The sequence below is a fragment of the Schistocerca piceifrons genome, chromosome 2 (assembly GCF_021461385.2).
Source record: "Schistocerca piceifrons isolate TAMUIC-IGC-003096 chromosome 2, iqSchPice1.1, whole genome shotgun sequence".
Lineage (NCBI taxonomy): Eukaryota > Metazoa > Arthropoda > Insecta > Orthoptera > Acrididae > Schistocerca > Schistocerca piceifrons.
The window spans coordinates 797,536,341-797,561,043 of record NC_060139.1 but is presented as its reverse complement, the minus strand read 5'-3'; the positions used below and the strand labels follow the sequence as shown (position 1 = coordinate 797,561,043).

Sequence of the window (24,703 nt, the reverse complement as noted above, 5' to 3'; positions counted from 1 at the left end):
CTGTACTCTGCAAACCATAGAGAAGTGCGCGGCAGAGGATTCCATTTATGTATGGCGTGTGGGAAGAATGATTTTTTAAATGCCTTTATGCATGCTGTAATTAATATAATCCTGTCCTCGCAATACCTACGTGATGGGTTCATAGGGGGTTTTAGTACTTTCCCAGGGTTGTAACTTATAGCCAGTTCTTGGAACTTGGTAAGTACACTTCCTCAGGGTGATTAACGTACATCTTCAAGAGTTTGCCAGTTCAGTTTCTTCAGTATCTCTGTGACACTCTCGCACAGGTCAAACAAATCTGTTACCATTCATACAGGCCTTCTCTGTATATGTTCAATATCCCCTGTTAGTCCTACATGGTGCAGGTCTCACACACTGAATATTTATTGCAGCTTCTTTCAGACAGTAATTCATTATAGATAATGGCATCATTTGTAAAAAATCTGAAGTTACTATTAATATTGTCCATGTTGTTGTTGTTGTTGTTGTTGTTGTCGTCGTCTTCAGTCCTGAGACTGGTTTGATGCAGCTCTCCATGCTACTCTATCCTGTGCAAGCTTCTTCATCTCCCAGTACTTACTGCAACCTACATCCTTCTGAATCTGCTTAGTGTATTCATCTCTTGGTCTCCCTCTACGATTTTTATCCTCCATGCTGTCCTCCAATGCTAAATTTGTGATCCCTTGATGCCTCAAAACATGTTCTACCAAGGGGTCCCTTCTTCTTGTCAAATAGTGCCACAAACTCCTCTTCTCCCCAATTCTATTCAATTCCTCCTCATTAGTTATGTGATCTACCCACCTAATCTTCAACATTCTTCTGTAGCACCACATTTCGCAAGCTTCTATTCTCTTCTTGCCCAAACTATTTATCGTCCATGTTTCACTTCCATAAATGGCTACACTCCATACAAATACTTTCAGAAACGACTTCCTGACACTTAAATCTATACTGGATGTTAACAAATTTCTCTTCTTCAGAAACGCGTTCCTTGCCATTGCCAGTCTATATTTTGTATCCTCTCTACTTCAACCATCATCAGTTATTTTGCTCCCCAAATCGCAAAACTCCTTTACTACTTTAAGTGTCTCATTTCCTAATCTAATTCCCTCAGCATCACCCGATTTAATTTGACTACATTCCATTATCCTCGTTTTGCTTTTGTTGATGTTCATCTTATACCCTTCTTTCAAGACACTGTCCATTCCGTTCAACTGCTCTTCCAAGTCCTACGCTGTCTCTGACAGAATTACAATGTCATCGGCGAACCTCAAAGTTTTTACTTCTTCTCCATGAATTTTAATACCTACTCCAAATTTTTCTTTTGTTTCCTTTACTGCTTGCTCAATATACAGATTGAATAACATCGGGGAGAGGCTACAACCCTGTCTCACTCCCTTCCCAACCACTGCTTCCGTTTCATGTCCCTCGACTCTTATAATTGGCATCTGGTTCCTGTACAAATTGTAAATAGCCTTTCGCTCCCTGTATTTTACCCCTGCCACCTTCAGAATTTGAAAGAGAGTATTCCAGTTAACATTGTCAAAAGCTTTCTCTAAGTCTACAAATGCTAGAAAAGTAGGTTTGCCTTTCCTCAATCTTTCTTCTAAGATAAGTCGTAGGGTCAGTATTGCCTCACGTGTTCCAACATTTCTACGGCATCCAAACTGATCTTCCCTGAGGTCGGCTTCTATCAGTTTTTCCATTCGTCTGTAAAGAATTCGCATTAGTATTTTGCAGCTGTGACTTATTAGTATGATAGTTCGGTAATTTTCACATGTCAACATCTGCTTTCTTTGGGATTGGAATTATTATATTCTTCTTGAAGTCTGAGGGAATTTTGGCTGTCTCATACATCTTGCTCACCAGATGGTAGAGTTTCGTCAGGACTGGCTCTCTCAAAGCTGTCAGTAGTCCTAATGGAATGTTGTCTACTCCCGGGGCCTTGTTTCGACTCAGGTCTTTCACTGCTCTGTTCAGACTCTTCACGCAGTATCATATCTCCCATTTCATCTTCATCTACATCCTCTTCCATTTCCATAATATTGTCCTCAAGAACATCGCCCCCATATAGACCCTCTATATACTGCTTCCACCTTTCTGCTTTCCCTTCTTTGCTTAGAACTGGGTTTCCACCTGAGTTCTTGATATTCATGCAATTGGTTCTCTTTTCTCCAAAGGCCTCTTTAATTTTCCTGTAGGCAGTATCTATCTTAACCCTAGTGAGATAAGCCTCTACATCCTTACATTTGTCCTCTAGCCATCCCTGCTTAACCATTTTGCACTTCCTGTTGATCTCATTTTTGAGACGTTTGTATTCCTTTTTGCCAGCTTCATTTACTGCATTTTTATATTTTCTCCTTTCATCAATTAAATTCAGGATTTCTACTAGCCCTCGTCTTTTTACCTACTTGATCCTCTGCTGCCTTCACTACTTCATCCCTCAGAGCTACCTATTCTTCTTTTACTGTATTTCTTTCCCCCACTCCTGTCAATTGTTCCCTTATGCTCTCCCTGAAACTCTGTACAACCTCTGGTTTAGTCACTTTATCCAGGTCCCACATCCTTAAATTCCCACCTTTTTGCAGTTTCTTCAGTCTTAATCTACAGTTCATAACCAATAGATTGTGGTCAGAGTCCACATCTGCCCCTGGAAATGTCTTACAATTTAAAATCTGGTTCCTAAATCTCTGTCTTACCATTATGTAATCTATCTGATACCTTTTAGTATCTCCAGGATTCTTCCATGTATACAACCTTCTTTTATGATTCTTGAACCAAGTGTTAGCTATGATTAAGTTATGCTCTGTGCAAAATTCTACCAGACAGCTTCCTCTTTCATTTCTTACCCCCCATCCATATTCACCTACTATGTTTCCTTCTCTCCCTTTTCCTACTCTCGAATTCCAGTCACCCATGACTATTAAATTTTCATCTCCCTTCACTACCTGAATAATATCTTTTATCTCATCAAACATTTCTTCAATCTCTTAGTCATCTGTGGAGCTAGTTTGCATGTAAACATGTACTACTGTGGTAGGCATGGGTTTCATGTCTATCTTTGCTTCAATAATGAGTTCACTATGCTGTTCGTAGTAGCTTACCCGCACTCCCATTTTTTTATTCATTATTAAACCTACTCCTGCATTACCCCTATTTGATTTTGTATTTATAACCCGGTATTCACCTGACCAAAAGTCTTGTTCCTCCTGCCACCGAACTTCACTAATTCCCACTATATCTAACTTTAACCTATCCATTTCCCTTTTTAAATTTTCTAACCTACCTGCCCGATTAAGGGATCTGACATTTCACGCTCCGATCCGTAGAACACCAGTTTTCTCTCTCCTGATAACGACGTCCTCTTGAGTAGTCCCCACCCGGAGATCTGAAAGGGGGACTATTTCACCTCTGCAACATTCCACAACATTCTACCCAAGAGGAAGCCATCATCATTACCATACAGTAAAGCTGCATGCCCTCGGGAAAAATTACAGCTGTAGTTTCTCCTTGCTTTCAGTCATTCACAGTACCAGCACAGCAAGGCCGTTTTGGCTAGTGTTACAAGGCCAGATCAGTCAATCATCCAGACCGTTGCCCCTGCAACTACTGAAAAGGCTGCTGTCCCTCTTCAGGAACCACATGTTTGTCTGGCCTCTCAACAGATACCCCTCCATTGTGGCTGCACCTACGGTAAGGCCATCTGTATCGCTGACGCACGCAAGCCTCCTCACCAACGGCAAGGTCCATGGTTCATTGGCAGGTGGGGGGGGGGGCGGGGGGGGGGGGGGGGGGGGGAATATTGTCCATAAGGTCATTAATAAACAACAAGAACAGCAAGGGTACCAACACATTACCTTGGGCACACCAGATGTTTCTCTTACATCTGATAACAACTCTTCACCTCAGATAACATGCTGCGCTTTACCTACCAAAAAGTCCTCAATCCTGTCACAAATTTCGCTTGATACCCCATGCGATTGTACTTTTGATAGTATGTGTACATGTGGTACTGTATCAGATGCCTTTTGGAAGTCAAGAAACACTGCATCTACCTGACTGCTTTAAGCAACGGCTTTCAAGATGTCCCACGAGAGAAGAGAGAGTTGGTTTTCATGTGAAGAGCGTTCACAGTATCCACGCTGGTTGGTAGTGAGGAGGTCATTCTGGTCAACATACCTCATTATCCTTGAGCTCACAATATGTACTGTGTTTTCACAACAAATTGATGCCGAGCATATTGGACAGTAGTTTTATGGATCACTTCTACTACCCTTCTTGTAGATAGGTGTGACCTTTGCTTTCTCCCAGTTACTGGGCACAACTTTTTGCCTGAGGGATCTACGATAGTTTATAGTTAGAAGAGTGGCTAACTCAGCCACGAATTCAGTATAGAATCTGATAGGAACTCCATCAGGCCCTGGAGCTCTGTTCACTTTCAGCTGTTTCTCAACACCACTGACAGTCATCTTTCCAATGGCATGAGGATTAAACTGGGGCAATTCTTCTGGGTTCTCCTTTCTAAAGGAACATTTGAAAACTGAGTTAAGAATTTCAGTTTTTGCAGAAGCTCTCCACGTAACCAAACATTTCATAATGAACAAGGAACACTAGCATAGCAACTAAAAGCCAAAGAAAGGAAAATCTATGATCCAGTCATAGAAAATGCGACAAGCTGAAAAAGATGGCATCATGAAAGCCATGTCTACTTTTTAACAAAGAAACCACCACACAGAAATGGAGTAGTTTGGGACCTCACACAATGCCATCATGAAACATAACACACTAAATGAGAATCTCAATTGGCAGTAAGTGTTTCCACAAAATATCTAAGGAAGGTAGGCAAAAGTGAAACAAATCTCTCCAAATAGTGGCAGAAGGGTAATGTTCAAAGAAACAAACAATTGAGATAGTGTGATATTTAATTTTAATTATGAACAGCCTCAGTTGCACCGTTTACGTAGAATTTACTTAGGTTTCAGTCTGGATAACCCAACCTTCTTCAGAATAACAGTATCTACAGTTTGTCCATAGTGGACATCATCAAGCTAAAAGTACAAATCCATAAATTATCGTCAAACAGTAAAACTTATCTGACACTGCCTCGGCCCCACTTCGTGACCATGATGCGGTGCTGTACTAGAATTGACCGTAGCGTCATGAGGCCCAACATAGGTTGATTATGCTCTAAGCTAAAGTGTGACTTGGTGAACATCACTCTAGTCAACAGACTTAAAAACTTGCTTAGAGCATAATCAACCTATGTTGGTCAATAGTTTTTAAGTGTGTTGACTGGAGCGACGTCCGCGAAGTCACACTTTAGCTTTAAGCATATTTCCGCTGTCATTCCCTAAGTTCAATGGCAGTGGTCTCCAGCCCCGTATTATGATGGCAGTGGCCCACACACAGCTTTTACAGTATATGTGTGGATCACCTCCATGAAGGCAAATTGAGTACCCCACTGCCGCCACATTATCCCCTACTATGGTGTTTTCTGCAACTCATAACCATAACTTCACCAAGAAGTTCAATCAGGCACGCGCATTAGGTTTTGAGTTGATTCTAGACCGTTTCAGGTCAAATATACTAACCTTGAATAATCACCATCTAATTTGTATGGCCTGTATTGCCGGATGTTACAGATTAGATATAGACTTGTTCATAAGTTCAATCATGACCATTTGTGTGCTAAGTCAATAGCATGTTCATGTGTTGTAACCATAGCTAAGCAAATGCTTAACAGTTACGTCATAAAAAATTTCTAGACCTAGTCGTAATAATGATGATGTTGGCTTTATATTGTCCTTCCCACTCCTAGGTTCTTTTTAGGTGATTAAACTTCATGCTTCAGTACAAAAATTTTCCTAGATAGGCCATACTTTTTAAGCACATGTCATCTTCCACATATCATGACCAATGAATACTTCATAAATGTTAAGACAGTCGATCCAAGTACATTCTGCACAGGTTAACATATAGGCCCTTTTCCTCAGCTATACCTTTTATTTCACTTTACTAGTAAAGTCAAGGTCAGCAGTTAAGTTCACGTCTTGTACAAGCAAGTAACTATCATACAGTTTATGCGCAGGCGCAAGGTATTGTGTCCACCTAGGAAGGCCTCATGACGCTACGGTCAGTTCTAGTACAGCACTCGTGGCTGCCGCATCACGGTCACGAAGTGGGGCCAAGGCAGTGCCAGATAAGTTTTACAGTTTGACGATAATTTATGGATTTGTAGTTTTAGCTTGACAATGTCAACTATGGACAAACAGGAGATACTGTTACTCTGAAGAAGGGTGGGTTATCCGACTGAAACCTAGGTAAATTCTAGGTAAACGATGCAACTTAGGCTGTTCATAATTAAAATTAATATTCATACAGTTGCTGACAGCGCTGCGAAATGTTGAAGATATTTAAGTATTACATTTGGCTGAGTGAAACATATAAAAGTAACACTGCTTATATTACTATAACATACATCTCAATTCTATACAACATTACTTCATAAATACCAGAAGCCACACAGTTAAATTCAAAATGTATAGTACGGGATGGTCAAGCATGAAGTAATTACAGACTTTTCTCATCATTTCACTTACCATTGCTCCCTGTACTGTCTAATGATGAGCCACCCGAAGCCATGTTTAGATCTTGCCGAAATTAGTGTCGAACTATCTTTCTCTCTGCCTCATTTTGTGCCCTTTATGTGTGTGACCTGAAGAAGAGAAATAACAGTCACATAGTATGAAACTGGAAACTTGGAACACAAAATAAACAAAGTATTTGACGTGTAGTGTTACAGAACGATTCTGAAAATTAAGTACACTGATAAGATTAAGGACTCATGAGAGACCTCACAGAATCAATGCAAAAAGGAATATGTGGAAAACATTGGCTACTATAAGGAACATTATGACACAAAAGAGAAAACTGAGCTGGGCTGCGTCAAGCCAAAAAAAAGGCTGATGACCCAAACAAACAATTAACTAAAATGGAATAAAGTTAAAAAAATGGAATACCAGTAACATATAACCACAAAACACCAATATTGTCTTTATTAGCAAGTGAATTAGTAGTAATATCATCCAATAACAGATGCCATTCAAATAACTAATAAAGCGGCATTTGTTGCTTGTCTTTAGCTAATGTATACTTTGACTTGAGCTACATTCCAGATGAGATCTATAACATGTAATGAATTAGTGAACGAATAAGCAGATAAGGGTGACTCATTCATTACCTGTTGATGACCAACATCTGCTATAAAGAATACACAGTTTGTATTCACAATAATGAAAACTAATAACTATCAAATAGTATATAATATGCAATTTTTCACATAAGCAACTTGGTCCAATAAGAAATGACAATGAGATAGTACTTAGTTTCTCCATGATGGATATTTTTGAGCTGCACGAGTGTTATTCAAGGAAGGATTATTTAGGAAGATTCGACCACCCACAATAGATTCTAAAATGCTTTTGCTTTATTCCATTACCGTTTTCAGTCAGCTTTGCCTAAGTACACTATTGCATTGTACGCATATATTTATGAAATAAGTGTGATTTTTTATGATACAGGAATAATCTAGCACACACATTAGTTTTTTAACGATTTAATTAAAGGCATTTGTGGTTGCCTGTGGTCTCACAGTGCAAACTTTACAAAATACTAATTACTTTTATATCACCACCAAACAACTCCAGGATGGAATGACAACAATAAGCAAAGGACCAATTGCTACTCACCACACAGAGGAAGCATTGAGTCGCAGACATGTACAATGGAATGACTGCTAACAATAACAGTAATTGCCTTTCAATTTTGACACACTGAATCCTTCTTGACAAAGTCAAGTTTCATCTCAATTATGAAGTTATAACACACATCCCATCTTATCCTACTGGCATTTCTCACAGCAGTGCAAATGCCTTTTATAATGTAGCTAATTAAATCTCCTGGAGATTAAGATGCCATCATATTACTTCTTGACTGTGAGACAGTTGCTCACTCACTGATGTCCTAATGTAGATTAGATCTAAAGTTCATGTTATAACTCTGATGAGAATTATCTTCACAAGAGTCAACAGAAAATGGCACCCACAAACGTTTGGAGCGTATCTTTCGTAAGTACATTTACTCATTGCAAGCTACTTTAGGAAGAAAATAAAATAAAATACACTACATAAAATACACTGTGCAGCAGTCAGTTCTCATAAGAAAGCCATCCTGATACAGCACTTCGTGGGAAATAAATCTGGATGGGTTATTTACCGATCTTCACTGCAGACAGATTAGTGAATCAATGTCTGCTATCTCCTACGCTTGACCTAAATGCATAATACAACAACACTGACTAGACAACTGAGATGGTACCTCATAAGCATGCAATATGATCTTGTTGACCCAAGGCTGAAAGAGCTGGAAACACTCAAGGCCTATGACTAATATGAACACAGCTCTGCTCAGGTTTAGCATTGTTCACATGTTTTGCCAAACTCTTGAGGTCCTGACAGGTTAGTGCAGCATGGATTCAGTTGTCACAGGTTCTACTGCTATGTGCTAGTTCCCTGACACTGGTGGCCTGGCTGAAAGAATGTTGGTTGTAGCAGGCTGAAAAACTTAGGTGATGACTAAACACTCAGGTACTTCTGTGCCTTGTTATATAAGTTTAGCTGAACAAAGAATAAATTGGATGTCTGAAACCCAAATGCTCCTATTACTGTTGATTAGGAACAATAATCTGCTGTAATCTAAGCAATAAAGACACATTTTTGGATTTGGAAGGGAATAACATTTAGTCAGATACAGCAGGCTTCTCAGAAGTTAAAAACAATATATGTGTTTTATAAAAAGCAGTAGGGAGGGACAAAATTCAGGTTAGGGTTTATTATGTAGAAAAATGTTAAAAACAATAGGGTCAATCAGTGGCGCCGACTTAGGGGGGGGGGGGGGGGGGCAAGGTACTTTGTGACCCCCCCCAATAGTTAAAAGTGGGGGCCTCACCCCCCCCCCCCCCCAAATATTCAAACATGCATTTCTCACTGCTCTCTCCCCCTTCCTCATCCTTTACTGGGAAATTTGTTAAAACTTGCACATACATTTTTGCATAATAGTATGTAATGATTATGTAGGAAAAAAATACCGATTTTACGAGCTATTGCGTATTCGCTTCTGCTATTCCTCTAGCCTCTGCATATGATGAACTGTCGTGACAGGGTTTGTCCCCTGCATCTGTACTATTCGCACACTTTTACTGTACTGAGGTATGCGGGGAACGAAAGCTCACCATGAGCTCGCAGTGCTTTGGCTGCTAGGACGAGCTCCACTTCCTCCCACAGCAGCCTGCTGGCAGCTTGTAAAAGAAACTAATGAGCAATAGTGACACCGAATTTGATGGCGACTGCTAGAAGGACTCTTCATTCATTTTTGTAAATTCTATTGACAATCAATATGTACAACACCACAAAAATCAGCACCGGGTCACGGGATTTTGCCGCCCCGCGCAAACATGTCAAGCGCCCCCCACCCCCCCTTTTTCGACACAGTCAACTTTTCCCACAATCTATTTCATACATGACGCCTTATTTTCACATATCACACTCATTCGTCTCTTTGTTGTGAATATGTCTTTAAGATCAAAGCAGCAGTCAGTGATACATTTACAGTGCAATACATTTTAAGCCATTTTTGTTGGAGGAAACGTTTCTTTCGTAAATCGGAGCACACTGTTTCTGTACCATAGATAACTTTCAATAAGACCCTTGATTTTAAGAATAATTTGTATTTCCAATTTATTCTCACATTCCTTCATTTACGCAAGATGGAATTGCCGCCCCCAAAAATCTGCCGCCCTGGGTGATGGCACAGTTCGCCCCTCCCTAGAGCCAGCCCTAACACTAATCAACACTACTTTTACATGGCTACTTCTTGTTAGGCGCACAGTACTGTTACACAGGCCGCAGCTAATGTTGGCAGTGAACATAAATATTCCGGAGCTGGGCATCGCCAGTGGTCAGTTAGTCTTACTGTGACTCGGTTCAGTTGTTAATATTTTGTCCCTTACTGCCCAGTTTAAAATGGACAAGTTTATAATTAGGAAGAAATGTGACAATGTGGCAAGTGTTAGCAATGGTGAAGCTAGACCCAGTGTTAGTGGTTCTGTGTGTGACAACAAAGACACAGATAGTGACGGAACTGTGGCGGTGACAAAAAACACTGTTCCCGGAAAAAAACAACACTGTGATCAGCCCTCTTGGAAACAGTAATTTGCATGGATCAATTACAATAAGGTAAAAGATGTTATTTTTTGCAAAATTTGAAGACAAGTGTTTGAAGAAAATCGTTTTCAGTTTTCTCACAAAATGGAAAAAACTTTCATGGAAACTGGTTTTACGAACTGGAAGAAAGGGATAGAAAAGTTGAAAGCGCATGAAGCATCGGGCTGCCACAGATACGCTGTACTGAAATTCAAATCCTTACAATAGGATGTCAATGTATTTAGCCAGATTTCCACAGAAAAGCTGACACAAATGAACAAAAACTGAACTTGTTTACTAAAAATCATATAGCCACCAAAGAGCAATTTAGTATCTGTATAAGATTTGTTGATGCTTCGCTAGAGATAGAAGAATATTTTTTAGGGCTATACTCAATACAAAGTACCACAGCTAAGGCTCTGTTTGATATTATTATCGACATTTTAAGACGATTTGATTTGCCTACATCTAATTGTAGGAGCCAATGCTTTGACGGTTCAGCTAACATGGCCGGATTATATAATGGTGTCCAGGCAAAGTTTATGGAAATGGAGAAGAGAGCTATGTTTGTGCACTGTCTTGCACATTGTTTAAATCTAACACTATAAGACACTGTGAAAGCAGTTCCAGAATGTCGAAATGCATTGAATGTTATGAAGGACTTAATAAATTTTGGGAGAGTTTCACCTAAAAGATTAGATCTTTTTGCTCACATGAAGGCAGATGCCTCTACAAATTTGAAACCACTCTGTCGTACAAGGTGGGCCGTAAGATACTTGGAAATGTCTTCAGTTTTGTCCAACTATACAGAACTTCAGGAACTTTTTCTAAATATTTCAAGAAATGACAATTCAGACACTGGGGCCAAAGCAAATGGCTTTTGGATTAATATGCAGAGATATGATTTCTTTTTCATGTTATCACTTTTGGTAAAATTGTTTGGTCACATTGATACCGTAAACATAGCACTACAGAGGAAATCCCTACACTTAGAGGAGGCCAATAAGATGATTTCCACTCTTGTAACTTCTATTACATTTATGAGAAACAATTTGGAATCATTCTGGGGTGAAGTAACTTCAAAATGTCAAGATATGGATGTTGATTTCCCAAAATTACCCCGTAGAAGAAAAGTCCCTAAGAAATATGATGACTCCATCAATTCAACTGTAGAAACATTCACAGAAGTATGTGACAAATATAGAAGATTGTATTATAAAACAATGGATACATCCATCAGCTTCTTGGAATCACAGTTCAAAACTCAATCATTCATGTTTGTAAATCAACCTGAACAATTTCTTCTTGGTGATAACAAACATTCCTTTGATATTTTATCTTTCTACAAATCAGATATAGACAAAGAACGCTTGCTTCTCCACCGAAGCATGAGATTATCCAAACTGGTGAGTCTGCGAATATTAGTTCGCTGGATGACATAGTGAAATATCTAAAACAGGAAAACCACCTGTGACCTACTGCCTGAACTAGTGAAATTCATAAGTGTAGTGCTGACGATTCCAGTAATGTCCTGCACCGCTGAGCGATTGTTTTCTAGTCTGCGGAGGGTGAAAATGTATCTTCGTTCTATAATGAGGCAGGATCATCTTAAAGCCCTTCTCAATGCCCATAGAGATGAATCGATGAAACTCGACCTTGACGCCATATGTGCTGAGTTCATATGCAGGAATGATCTGAGGACGATTACATTTGCCATCAAAAATTAAGGTATGTTTCTCCAACTTTATTTATGTATTTGTTTTGTACCACTACTGACCTATACTCCGACTGAAATGACATTGTGGTTGACGTTTCAGTGAGTCGAGGGGTAGGGGCTAGTCACCCTAGTTTGCATGATTTTCAGCTGTTTGCATTTTTCATTATCCTCACAATCTTTTTTTGTTTCTTGAAAGTTGTTATGCTGTGAGGGGAATTTCCCAAGAATATGATGTCATAACTCAAAAGGCAAAGTATACGTGCATAATACACCTCTCTCCTTCAGCACTTGTGTTGTTCCATGTAATTCTCATTGCATAGGTCATTTTAGATAGCTTAGAATTTAAGAATGTGATGTGAGAATTCCATTTCAGATTGTCTTGTAAGTAAATAAAGCAATTTTGTTTCAGTGAAAATTTTTTGGTTTTCCAAAGAAATATTTGATTTTAATGGATTTTTAATTTTGCTTTGTGTGGAATTGTAAAGTGGCGTTTTTTTAATTTTTTTTTTTAAAAAGGCGTAATCAGTAGCTTATTCCTCATAAACCACTCTGAAATATTTGCATTTGTGACTTCAGCATACAGCCTAAAAGCATTTCTATTTCCACCTTCAATCAATACACTGGTGTCATCTGCAAATAGGACTGGTTTGGAGTGTCAAACATGTAGATGGAAATGCAAAGTTACCTGTCAAATGCAGTACCTAATAAAATGATTCTTGACCCCCCCCCCCCCCTCAAAAAAAATATTTTCAAGTCGGCACCTCTGGGGTCAATCCATACCAAGTGGCCCATGAAAAAAATAATATGTTGCTTGACCATCTCAGAAAGATTTTATATTTGCTGGGTGAATTCCCCAATATTTAATAGTCACAAAAATATATTTTTTTAATTTGTTGTTTATTTCGAAATGGTGGCCATATTTGTTCCAGGCCGCATGCGTTTTTTCGTATTTGCAAGCAACTACATTTTTTACAATTATTCAGTAATGGATTGTCCTAAGCCTTTCAGATAAAATACATTTAGTTCAACACACTCTGGGCTACAAATTAACATCATTATCACTTAACTGAATGTATTCTTTATTATATTTTTAATAGTTCAAAGTTATCAGCCACAAATTTAAAAAAATTCAATTTTTGAACAGTAGTTTTCCAAAGAAAGATTAATTTCTCAGCTTTAATATTTTTCTGCTCTTACACTGTATAGTATAGTTACTTTTTATAGAGTATCAATGTTGAGCAGCTTACACTTAAAAAATACACTATTTTAAAAAATTGTTTTTTTTACTTTTTCCGTTTTGTGGCCTGCAATATCTTTGTTGGAGGAACAGATAAAAATCTGAAAATTTCACAGTTAATAGACCTTTATGATACCAAACTTCAGTATAAATTTCAACTTTGAGATTCAATTGGAAGTTACGGAAAAAAATATTACAAACACAAGTCAAAAATACGTTTTTAACATCTGCAATATCTGGTAGGCTAATCAAATAAAGTATACCAATGCATAATGTAACATACCAAATTACACTAGATAATGATTATTTGTCAAAACAATGTTGTGGTAATTGTTTCAGCAGACTAACAATTGCATCTGCAAGCCTATACAAGTCTGATTGTTGTCTTCCCCCTTACACCAACAATTGTCCACTCACACTTATTTAGCTACAAGTTCTTAAAGTGTGCAGTTGAAAAATGGTGTCTCAGTGTTCTGTTGGTGTTGTTATTAATGAAGCATGTCATAAAAGTGTGTATGGAGTGCATCCTAAAGACATTACTTTAATCGAAGATTACAGTGAAGAAGAAAAAGTGTTGTTTTACTTACGAGTCGGCCCAGAGGTCAACTCAACATGCAAGTACCATGAAATGAAATACTTAAAACAATTTCATCACCTTTTTGGACAATCTTTCATGGACCTTTTTGAGAATCATAAGAAACCTATAACTAAAGGTCTGCGAGAAATAACATTTGATCATTATTCTAAAAATGAAAGCCCTTTTGTCAATCTCATACCAGGAAAATCATTGTGTCCAACACGTTATTCTAAGATATTTGTAATTCAAAAGAAAAGCATAGTGAAACCTTAGATACAGAATTTTGAGACTTTTCAGAAGTTAAAAAAAGTAGATACAGCTTGTGAAATGCAGGGTATATTGCCTGCTAGAGTAAAATTAGAAAACTAAGTCAAGATAAAATACCAAGCGCCTTGAATACAAAAACTGAGAAAGTGGCAGCTACAGTCGAAAAGAATTTGGAAGTTTCATTTCAAAATACATATTGCACTAAAACAGATGGAAGTTCTAAAACTTCACCAACCAAATATGATGATTTGATAGAAAAACTAAAAACTAAATGCAGTACTTCAAACAAAGAGGATAAAATTAAGATTATCAGTTTACTGCTGAATTCTAGGAGTCAAGCAAAAGTTAGTGATGAATTTAATGCGTCAGAATGTCTTGTTAAGTTAACAAGGCAATTGGTAAAAGAACAGAGAATTTTACCAGCATTACAAAAGAAAAGTGCATCTAATTTGGTAGATGAAAACACAATCAACAAAGTTATTAAGTATTATGATGATGACAATAACAGCCATTTGATGTCTGGTAAAAAAGACTGTATTCCTGTGAAAGAAAATGGTTCTAAGATTCAAAGACAAAAAAGGTTAATATTGTGTAATTTAAATGAACTACTCACTGAATTTTAAAAAAGAAAACCCTGACATTAAAATAGGAAGATCAAAGTTTTGTGAGTTAAGACAAAGATGATGTATTGTTGCAGCGGCATCTGGCACACATAATGTTTGTGTTTGATTGTATCAGAACGTAAAGTTGATGATAGATGGAGCCGATCTTAGAGTTGACTATAAAGACCTTTTGGAAGTTATGGTATACAATACTGACAGTTACAATTGCATGTTCAAGGGAAAATGTGAAGACTGTCTAGGCAAATGTGCCTTACTTGACATGTTTGAAGAATCCGAAGAAGACGATTTGATTCCTGACAATATAAAATACAAACAATGGGTGACACAAGACAGAACTGAAATGGTGATAGTCATAAAATCACAAGAAGAGTTTTTTGAAGTGTTGGTGGCTAACCTCGAAAATCTGAAAATTCATCATTTTATTGCAAAAGCTCAAAGAAAGTTTCGAAAGACAAAAAGCAAACCTTGGCAGCTGATGAATGCTTAGTTCTTGCTGACTTTTTGGAAAATTATTCCTTTGTTGTTCAAGATGAAGTACAAGGGCACAACTGGGTAAACACACAGGTCACATTTCATCCATTTGTATTCTATTATAAAGATGAAGATAAACTAATGAGCCACAGCTTGTGTCATAAGTGACTACCTTGAACACAACACTTCAGCAGTGCACATTTTTCAACTAAAATTAACAAACTACATTAAACAGCACCACCCTTCCATAAAAAAAAAAACGGATTTACTTTTCAGACAGGGCAGCAAGTCAATATAAAAACAAACAAAAATTATTAACATCTCCTTTCATAAAGAAGATTTTGGGTTTGATGCAGAATGGCACTTTTTCACTTCATGCCATGGGAAGAATGCTTGTGATGGTGTCTGGGGTACAACAAAGCGAGCTGTTACAAAAGCAAGTCGCAGCGGACCGATGACAATCATATCATAACACCTCAAGAAATGTTTGAATTCTGTAAAAAACATATCAAAGGAATTACCTATGTTTTTGTACAATGTGAGGAAATACAATAAGTCTATGAGTGTCTTGAAGGAAAGGTACAACACTTGTCAGAAGATTAAAGGAGCTCTATGTTTTCATTGTTTTGTACCCCATTCACACAACTTACTGAAGTGTAAGATCACATCAATTTCGCCTGATAGTGAACTTCATCATTGTGGAAAACTTGTACAACTAGTTCTTTAAAATAAAGACATAGTGGCTTGTGTTTACGATGAACAGTGGTGGATTGGCAAAGTTGATAATATTGACTGTCACAACCAAGATATATACATACTTTATCACCCTCCAGGACCAAGAACATCTTTTAAACAAATTTAGAAGGATCAAGTTGGAATGCCACTTAAAAATGTACTAAGGAAGCTGTCTCCCATGGAATTTACAACTGTGACTGGGCAAACTTATAATGTAGGCTAACACACAAACTGAGTGAACAAATTTCACAAATGTTCAATGAGCGATGAACTAAAAACACATAACAAGAGAACAATATAATGTAATTAGCAGCCTTATTTTCAATAAAAAAAGTAAGTAATCATAGATATGATTAAATTATGTACTGTAACTGATTTTATTCCATAAGCCTAGATATCACAGATGTTAAAATGTATTTTTGACTCGTGTTTGTAATTTTTTTCCTTAACTTCCAACTGTGGGTAGATCACGTAACTAATGAGGAGGTATTGAATAGGATTGGGGAGAAGAGAAGTTTGTGGCACAACTTGACTAGAAGACGGGATCGGTTGGTAGGACATGTTTTGAGGCATCAAGGGATCACAAATTTAGCATTGGAGGGCAGCATGGAGGGTAAAAATCGTAGAGGGAGACCAAGAGATGAATACACTAAGCAGATTCAGAAGGATGTAGGTTACAGTAGGTACTGGGAGATGATGAATCTTGCACAGGATAGAGTAGCATGGAGAGCTGGGGACTAGTGTAGCAGGGGATACAACCCGTCGGCTTTGGACAATGACGTCACAAGTGGCCAATCGAGAAGCGATTCTTCTTAGTGTTGTAGCTCCCTTCAGTGGCTGATAAGTGTTTTTTGGCTTTTTTAAAAAAAACTCACGAGATAGAATAAACAGATCCACTTTATTAAGCCATCAGTAAAAAAACGAAACTGAAACATAACAGCAAAAGCGAAAATGGTAAACTGCTCTCTGGCGACTTGTGACGTCATTGTCCAAAGCCGACGGGTTGTATCCCCTGCTACACTAGACCCGAGAGCTGCATCAAACCAGTCTCAGGACTGAAGACCACAACAACAACAACAACAACAACAACAACTTCCAACTGAGTCTCAAAGTTGAAATTTATGCTGAAGTTTGATATCATAAAGGTCTATTTAACTGTGAAATTTTCAGATTTTTATCTGGTCCCCCAACAAAGCTATTGCAGGCCACAAAATGAAAACATTAAAAAAAATCCATTTTTAAAATAGTGTATTTTTTTAAGTGTAAGCTGCTCACCGTTGATACTCTAAAGTAACTATACTATAGAGTGTAACAGCAGAAAAAATATTAAAGCTGAGAAATTAATCTTTCTTTGGAAAACTACTGTTCAAAAATTGAGGTTTTTTTAATTTGTGGATGATAACTTTGAACTATTAAAAATATATTAAAGAATACATTCAGTTGAAAGATAATGATGTTAATTTGTAGCCCAGAGTGTGTTGAACTAAACGCATTGTATCTGAAAGTCTTAGGACAATCCACTACTAAATAATTGTAAAAAATGTAGATGCTTGCAAATATGAAAAAATGCATGTGGCCTGGAACAAATATGGCCACCATTTTAAAATAATACACAATAAATTTTAAAAAATATATATTTCTGTGACTACTAAACATTGGGGAATTCACCCAGCAAATATAAAATTTTTCTGAGATGGTCAAACAACCAATTATTTTTTCCTCGGAGCACTTCGTATGAATTGACCCAACATTATAACAAAAGAGGTAAAATGGTAATAACTATGTCTATCCATCAATGTGCTCACATTCTGACAAGAAAGTAGTAGGCCTCAACAAAAAGATAAGAGTGAAATTCGTTTTTGGAACAGCAATAAGCTGGTTTATGAATTCAATGATTACTGGCAACTAGTTTTGGCCATGATACGATTTTCAAGTGAACATATTTATTTATTTGTCCACACAAATCTCTCAGTAATACATATATCATACATAACATATTGGACAGAAAATCTTTTAATCTGTTGGTCTTCTAATGGTATGCCATTTAAATTTTTGTAACAAACTATATCCATATCATAAACAGTTACAAATCTGGGTACATACTGTACATTTACAACTTCTTACTATGATCGAAAGTTTGACTCACATGTTCTCGTGCATAAGATAATGAGTGATTGAATAAATATAGTTTTGTAGTAGGTAGAATGCCATTATACTCAAAAGACCTAATTTGTAACTATTATATGTTACACCTCACTTGTCAGTCATTCCATTGCCTTTTGCCTTGCAGCCTGTACAATTTGTATGATAATCATGATTCATGAATCACCTGCCATCCATACTCCGTAGATATGTATCCGTTACATGGACATATCTGAACTGGGTCTGCACAGACAGCTAATGTTTGTATACAATAATTACCCGACCTTACAATATTCTGATTATAACTGCTTCATTGCAAACAGTTAAGTCAGAAAGTTACAAACAAATGTACTAGGGAAACCTAAAAATTAACAATGACTATTAATTTGCAGAGATAAATATGGACAGCTCTGCACAAATTAAACGATCTGTGGAAATTCCTTGGTGTTAGCAACAGCGCTTAACATAATTGCCATGGACTTCATACTTCAATCACTTGTGCATGAAAGTCTGGCAGCAGTGTGTTAACCAGCATAGAAATATACCAGGACTGCAGTGTTATTGTGTAAGCTACTGGAACAATGCACCCACAATCAACTAGTGGCTCATCAACAAAAGTAAGCAATACAACAAAGCTTGAAGAGTCACAAAACAACTCTCGCCCAATGCTCAAACAACTTAATGGCACTCCTCAAGGCTCTTTTGAGTTCTTACACTTGCATGCTAGTTCATCTACTCTTTAATGAAATCTGCAGTTGTCAGATTCACAGAATTTATATACTGGCATGACAAGAAACAGAAATGATTTTCACATATGCCATGCATTCACATGCAGAGTTCCAAGCAGAGCACTGAATTCTGATGCATAAGTGTAGACACTACAGCATACAGTGTTAAATATTCCAATTCAGTTACTCAACACTGAGGTACACATCCTAAAAACTATTGTGTACTGGTTGCTACTGCAGGGAATAATGGCTAAAATGGCTCTAAGCACTATAGGACTTAACATCTGAGGTCATCAGTCCCAGGGAATAATGCTCACTGTAGAGTACATAAGCATATATATTCTCTCTACACATCCTTTTCCTCTGACAAATATCAACTGTATAAATGTGTAATCTGCACTATTCGGTAAATGACAACTTATAATGAGGAAAAGCAGCAGCAGTCTTTCTTAAAGTAGTGATTTTTCGGTCACTCGTTTACGGCCATTTTACTACATACAATACTGCTAATGTCCTCGATTACTATCAAAACCTGCATATTATCTGCATTAACATAATTGATAGCTGGTGCTAGTAGTTTCTATCTGCGCAAGTGTCTTCTTACTTTATTAGTGATAAGTATGTTGTGTATAACGTAATTTGAAAAAGAATGTTTCAGTTAATTTGTAGACCTTTTCCTGCTATAGGTTACCTCTGTCGTCCCACGTTCATTAAAATAAATTACTTGTTCAGATTTTTAATACCGTATCTGTACCAAATTAACAAGTACAAATTTGGTTAAATATAAATTACACAAACTTTCCACAGCAAATCACACTGTTTAGAGTGGGGTGAGAATAAGATTTTGTTTACAGAATAAACGTAACACAAAAGCAGCATAAATATTCCCTTACACTGCCATCCAAAACTAATAGTAGGACCACTGCCAACTTCATATTTACAACCATGCAATATTCGTTTACAAACAATTGTTCATAATTATTTAACAGGTGTTTGTTGCTTTTGGAAATTAATTGCATTTCTGGAGTGTATTGTCTATCGTCTGTTACATACGCAACAACGGTTATTTATTGCAGTTTATTTTCCTTAATGTAATACCTCTGTCTGTTTTAACCCTGAATAATCACTTAAAATGGCAACCTCATTTGGTTGCACATGACAGACAGAGGGTTTTGATTTTTTCCCGTCGGTCAGCTGATTTCAACTGATCTCGATCTTACACCTGCTTCCTTATTTCATTTTTGACCGCTCATTCGTCAACAATTTTCGCCAACGCTTCATATGACAGATGTAATCTATGTACTTACTTCTACGTTTACGGTTGTAAAAGCTTGAAAATATCACCTGTCGATTAAACATTACTATTTTCTGATTAGCCTCATTTCATGATACTAATAAGTATACTTTTTTTGCGTGACTGTCAAGTAATTGCTTATTGCTTACGACACACCAGCGATTATACTGCCGCAGATATTTCATTTGCGTTTACTTCGGCAAAGAAGATCGAATTGTATAAAATGGTTCATGACTGATACTAAATTATATTTAATAATAAGCTGATGAGTGTGACTGAGGAATGAAAACAACTCATGTCCGAATCTACGACAGCACTGGGCATTCCAGTGCCCTCAGAGGTGTAAAATGTCCATGAACAGACGAAAGGTGAGTGTGAGAGAGGCGGACGGGTGACACATTTTGTGCTGTCAATGTTGACAATGTGTAATTTTATACATCTTTTCATACACTGAGAAAGTCGACAAGATGACGTTTCTGACAACAGCAGTGAAAGTCCGTTTTATTTTCATTTTTGCCTGATGTATGTTTCAGTATCTGACACATTAGTTCAGTGCCATGCAAAGTCGCTGTTATTACTAAATGCCGAAGACGGTCAGGTTTTTTTTTGTATGAAAATAAAGTATTTGGGAGAATCCATATGTGGTGGGCACTTGGCTATATACAATTTATTTAAAGATCTGCACATTTATCACTGATGATTCACTATCTCCAGTTGCCCAAACCGAAGTTTGAAACCGTTAATTTTAACGGTGATACCCTCCTACACATTAACCTTGCAATTGTGTGGATTCATGAGGCGTTTTTTTCCTCCCAAGTACTTATATGTAGGACCAGTGGCAAAGGAAGCTAGATTTAAATTTGTCACTTATATTGACACGAACCGCGTTTATTTTGTAAAGTTATTACATCATACTAGAAATAATCCAAAATTTCACATTTTAGTACGCCCATTATATTTAATTTTGACTTGGACATTTCCGTATTTTACCCAACAGTAGCTGTTGGTTCGTGATTTCTGTGCCTTCACTGATTTTTGATAATATGAACAAATCTTTGTAAGCAATCTAGCTGAGCAGTGAAGTAACATAACGGGTCAAATTAATCATGGCTGTTTGTTCACAACTCTATCAATCAATAGATAACATGTCATAAAAGACATCTCCTTCTCCTCCCCCCTCTCTCCACCATCATGCTTACATTTATGCAAGTAGTGTACAACTGTCACAGAGCTTTCCAGGTTTATCCTAAATTTACTCATGTTTATAACACAAATATAGCAATTTTTGAAAAGTTAAATTTTCTTTACTCTTTTATATGGTTCTTTTCCGTTGCATAATAGCTCATAAACTTGTTTTTTTTTTCTTTAAATTACAGATAAGAGGCTGATTATTTTCCCCGAAGTGCAGCTTTCAAGTTGGGCAGCAATGGCCAGAGATCAAGTTGTCTGAGCTTTCATGATACACTGTTGCACAGATCTGACATTGAGCTATTAACAGGTCCATACTGGTTAAATGATACACTTATAAGTTTTCATTTGAATACTTACAAGGGTGTTATTCATGAATCAAAAAGATTATTTATTCATTGGACCAGAAGTAACACAATGTCTAAAGGTATCACCATTTGAGGAAATAAATGTGTTTTTGGACCCACTAAATGCAAAAGAATATAAATATATTTTCCTTGCATTGAATGATTCTGACATAGTTGAGACAACTGGTGGTACCCACTGGAGTTTGCTAGTTTACTGCAAGCTGGAAGATACATTTTTCCATTTTGATTCTTCTTCTGGCTTTAATAATCATCATGCAAAAGTATTGGCAGATGGACTTTCAAAGTATTTCTCTCCAATTGCTAAATCTGTCTTTATTGAAGCACCATCTCTCCAACAGACCAATTCTTATGACTGTGGGGTTCATTTACTGTGTAATGTCGATCACATTATAGGGGTGTCTAAACAATGTAAGAGCTTAAGAGACATTGGTTTAGTAAACAGAATGATTGTAAATACAAAGAGAATGGAAATTTTGGGCTTGATTGAAACTCTTTCAGAAAGAGTGAATAAAAATCTTATGTACATTGTGTGTATATTATCTGATTTATTGTACCCGTTGTATACCATGCATGGAATTGTACATTAAGAAAAACCTGCACATACATGCCTACAACTACATTAGGCCTGTTGATATGCTGTATCAGCCAATGGATTTGAAAGATTAAGCTATACTAGATACTAGAAATGCAGTCAGACAGAATGCTTCTGCAATATCAGATGGGTGCCATTAGTGAGAAGGATTTAAAAAAAAAAACTAGCTCTAATTTGATGATAAATATTCTGATGTTTATGCTTGGGGGGGGGTGGGGGCATATTTGGTGTAGCAATAAGACAAAAAATATCAGAAGGAATACCTTTTATCTATACTAATACAAAGATTCCCATTAATACAGGAGAATTTTGGGGCATTAGGGAGATGCCTTATTGTCATCAATGTGTGTGCATCTAAAGGCCCTGTGTTTTCATGTAGGATCCTGATGGATAAGTAGTTATTATTAGATGTTAACTGTTTGGCCATGAATTCTTATACTTAGGTGTTCTGGTTTAGTAGTACTGTGATAATGAATGTGATTGTAAGTTAGGAAATATTCATTTAATGCCCTCTGAGTAATTTATGCACCTCTATTCTATACTTTGTACAAAATCTTACCTGACTGAATATTCAAGACAGGGAAACTATCATGGAACATGTGTTAATTTCATTTTTAGATGCAAAAGTTATAGTGCAGACATGGAGTAGGATGCTTCATTATTTCATGTATCATAGAGATTTTCAGCAGCTAGACTATTCATGTTTGCAATTAACTCAGTAAATGAGGAGGATGTTAATCAGTTGGACACCTGAGTAAGCACATGGGCCATGTCTTATACTGACTTCTAAGAAAAATGCACTAATGGTTTTTTAACTGCAAATAATAGAAATAGCACATAAGAAAACATCACTTCATTAGATTTGATAGAATTGTTTGTTTGTTTAAGAATAATAATAATTACAGAATGCATTACGTAATACAGCTTCACTGATGAAAGGCGTCTTGGTCTTTCCTTCATGCCATATACAGAATATTAGTTAAAACAAAGAAATGCAGCAGCCCATTACGTTAATGCTCACCGCCTCTTAAACACAACATACGGTCATCTATAACATGCGTAAAGATTTCAAAAGTCCCATACAATTAATAAATGGAGAAAACAGCTCTTCATTTGATGGCAAATCCTTATATATAGCTACTATTATCTGTCCATATAAACAAATATCAGATATATTATGAAAAGGAAACTTGCTACTCACCAAATAGCAGAGATGCCGAGTCACAGATAGGCACACCAAAAAGACTGTCACTCTACACTATATGGTGAGTAGCAGCTTTCCTTTTCATAATATTGTTACATTCCATCTTGGACTTTCCATTGTTTGCAATATCAAATATAATCAATTTAGGAATAAAGGAGACCACTCTCTCTCTCTCTCTCTCTCTCTCTCTCTCTCTCTCTCTCTCTCTCTCTCTCTCTCTCTCTCTACAGGGATTGCATTTCGGCAGGTGGACTACAGTAAAGTACAAATTGTGTTGGGTTGGGTGAATAGAGGGAGAGAGAGAGACAGGTGTTAGGAGAACTAAGGGTGGGGTGCAGGTTGTGTCAGGTGTGGTAAGTACAGGGCGGTGGGGGGGGGGGGGGGGGAGGGAGGGGAGAGGCAAGAAGAGGCATTGGAGGTGGGTAACTAGCACGTTGGAGGGAGGCAGCAGGTTTGTTGTCTAGGAATGTAGGAGGGAGGAGTAGTAGGTGCACAGTCTAGGTATGGATGCTGGAGCCAGTGGGTTGCAGTGCACAGAGAAGGTGACATGGATTGGGAGGGAGTGACAGGACAGAGGAAGGGAAAACTGTTGTGTGGAAGGTGTGGGGCAGTGAGTTAATGGAGATTGAGGCAAGGAGGTTTATGGAATCAAAGGATGTATCGCAAGGACTCCTCCCGCCTGTGTAGTTCAGAGAAGCTGGTGCTGGAGGAACCAGATGGCCCAGGTTGTGAAGCAGCCTTTGAAACCAATCATGTTGTGCTCAGATGCCTGTTGTGACATTAGGAGGCCAACTTTGTTCTACGCCTCAGTTTGGCAGTGGCAATTGATTCCAGTGGACAGCCTGTTGGTAGTCATACCAACGAAAAAGCCGTGTTCTGATTGCAACAGAGTTTGGTATACGACATGGCTGCTTTCACAGATTGTCCAGTCACTGCTGGTGTAGGATGAGCCCATGACAGGACTGGAGCAACAAGTGGGTTGGGGGGTTGAGCAAGTCTTGCACCAACATGTTCCACAGGGATATGATCCCTGTGGTAAGATGTGGGGAGTGTCATAAGGATGGACCAGGATGTTGTGTAGGTTAGGTGGGTGATGGACTACCATTTTAGGACGTGTGGGAAAGATGTTGTGTACAATGTCCTTCATTTCTGTGCATGATGATAGATAATCAAAGACGTGGAAAAGGATATGGCCAAGTTGTTCCAGTCCAGGGCGACAGTGGATGATGAGTGGGAGTGCTCATTTACAGCTGAGACTTTGGGCTGGTTGGAGGATTTGGGGTGTGTGAGGATATGGCAGG

General features: G+C 37.6%; 2 protein-coding genes across 2 annotated transcripts in view; one reads left to right on the top strand and one right to left on the bottom strand.

Moving 5' to 3' along the window:
• The window catches only part of LOC124773398 (disks large homolog 5-like), a 192,856-nt gene extending 172,649 nt beyond the window's left edge, over window positions 1-20,207 (bottom strand). Inside the window, exons 1-2 of the mRNA XM_047249398.1 lie at window positions 20,064-20,207; window positions 6,600-6,715 (exon numbers count right to left, since the gene is read on the bottom strand). Coding sequence (XP_047105354.1) covers window positions 6,600-6,642 — 43 coding nt within the window. The 5' untranslated portion in view covers window positions 6,643-6,715; window positions 20,064-20,207. The remainder of the gene's footprint in view (window positions 1-6,599; window positions 6,716-20,063) is intronic.
• On the top strand, window positions 11,042-22,208 carry LOC124775863. Its single transcript, XM_047250696.1, is given in 3 exon segments — window positions 11,042-11,567; window positions 21,432-21,628; window positions 21,630-22,208. Coding segments are annotated over 3 exon segments (1,287 nt in total). The 3' UTR covers window positions 22,194-22,208.
• Window positions 22,209-24,703: the final 2,495 nt, after the last annotated feature.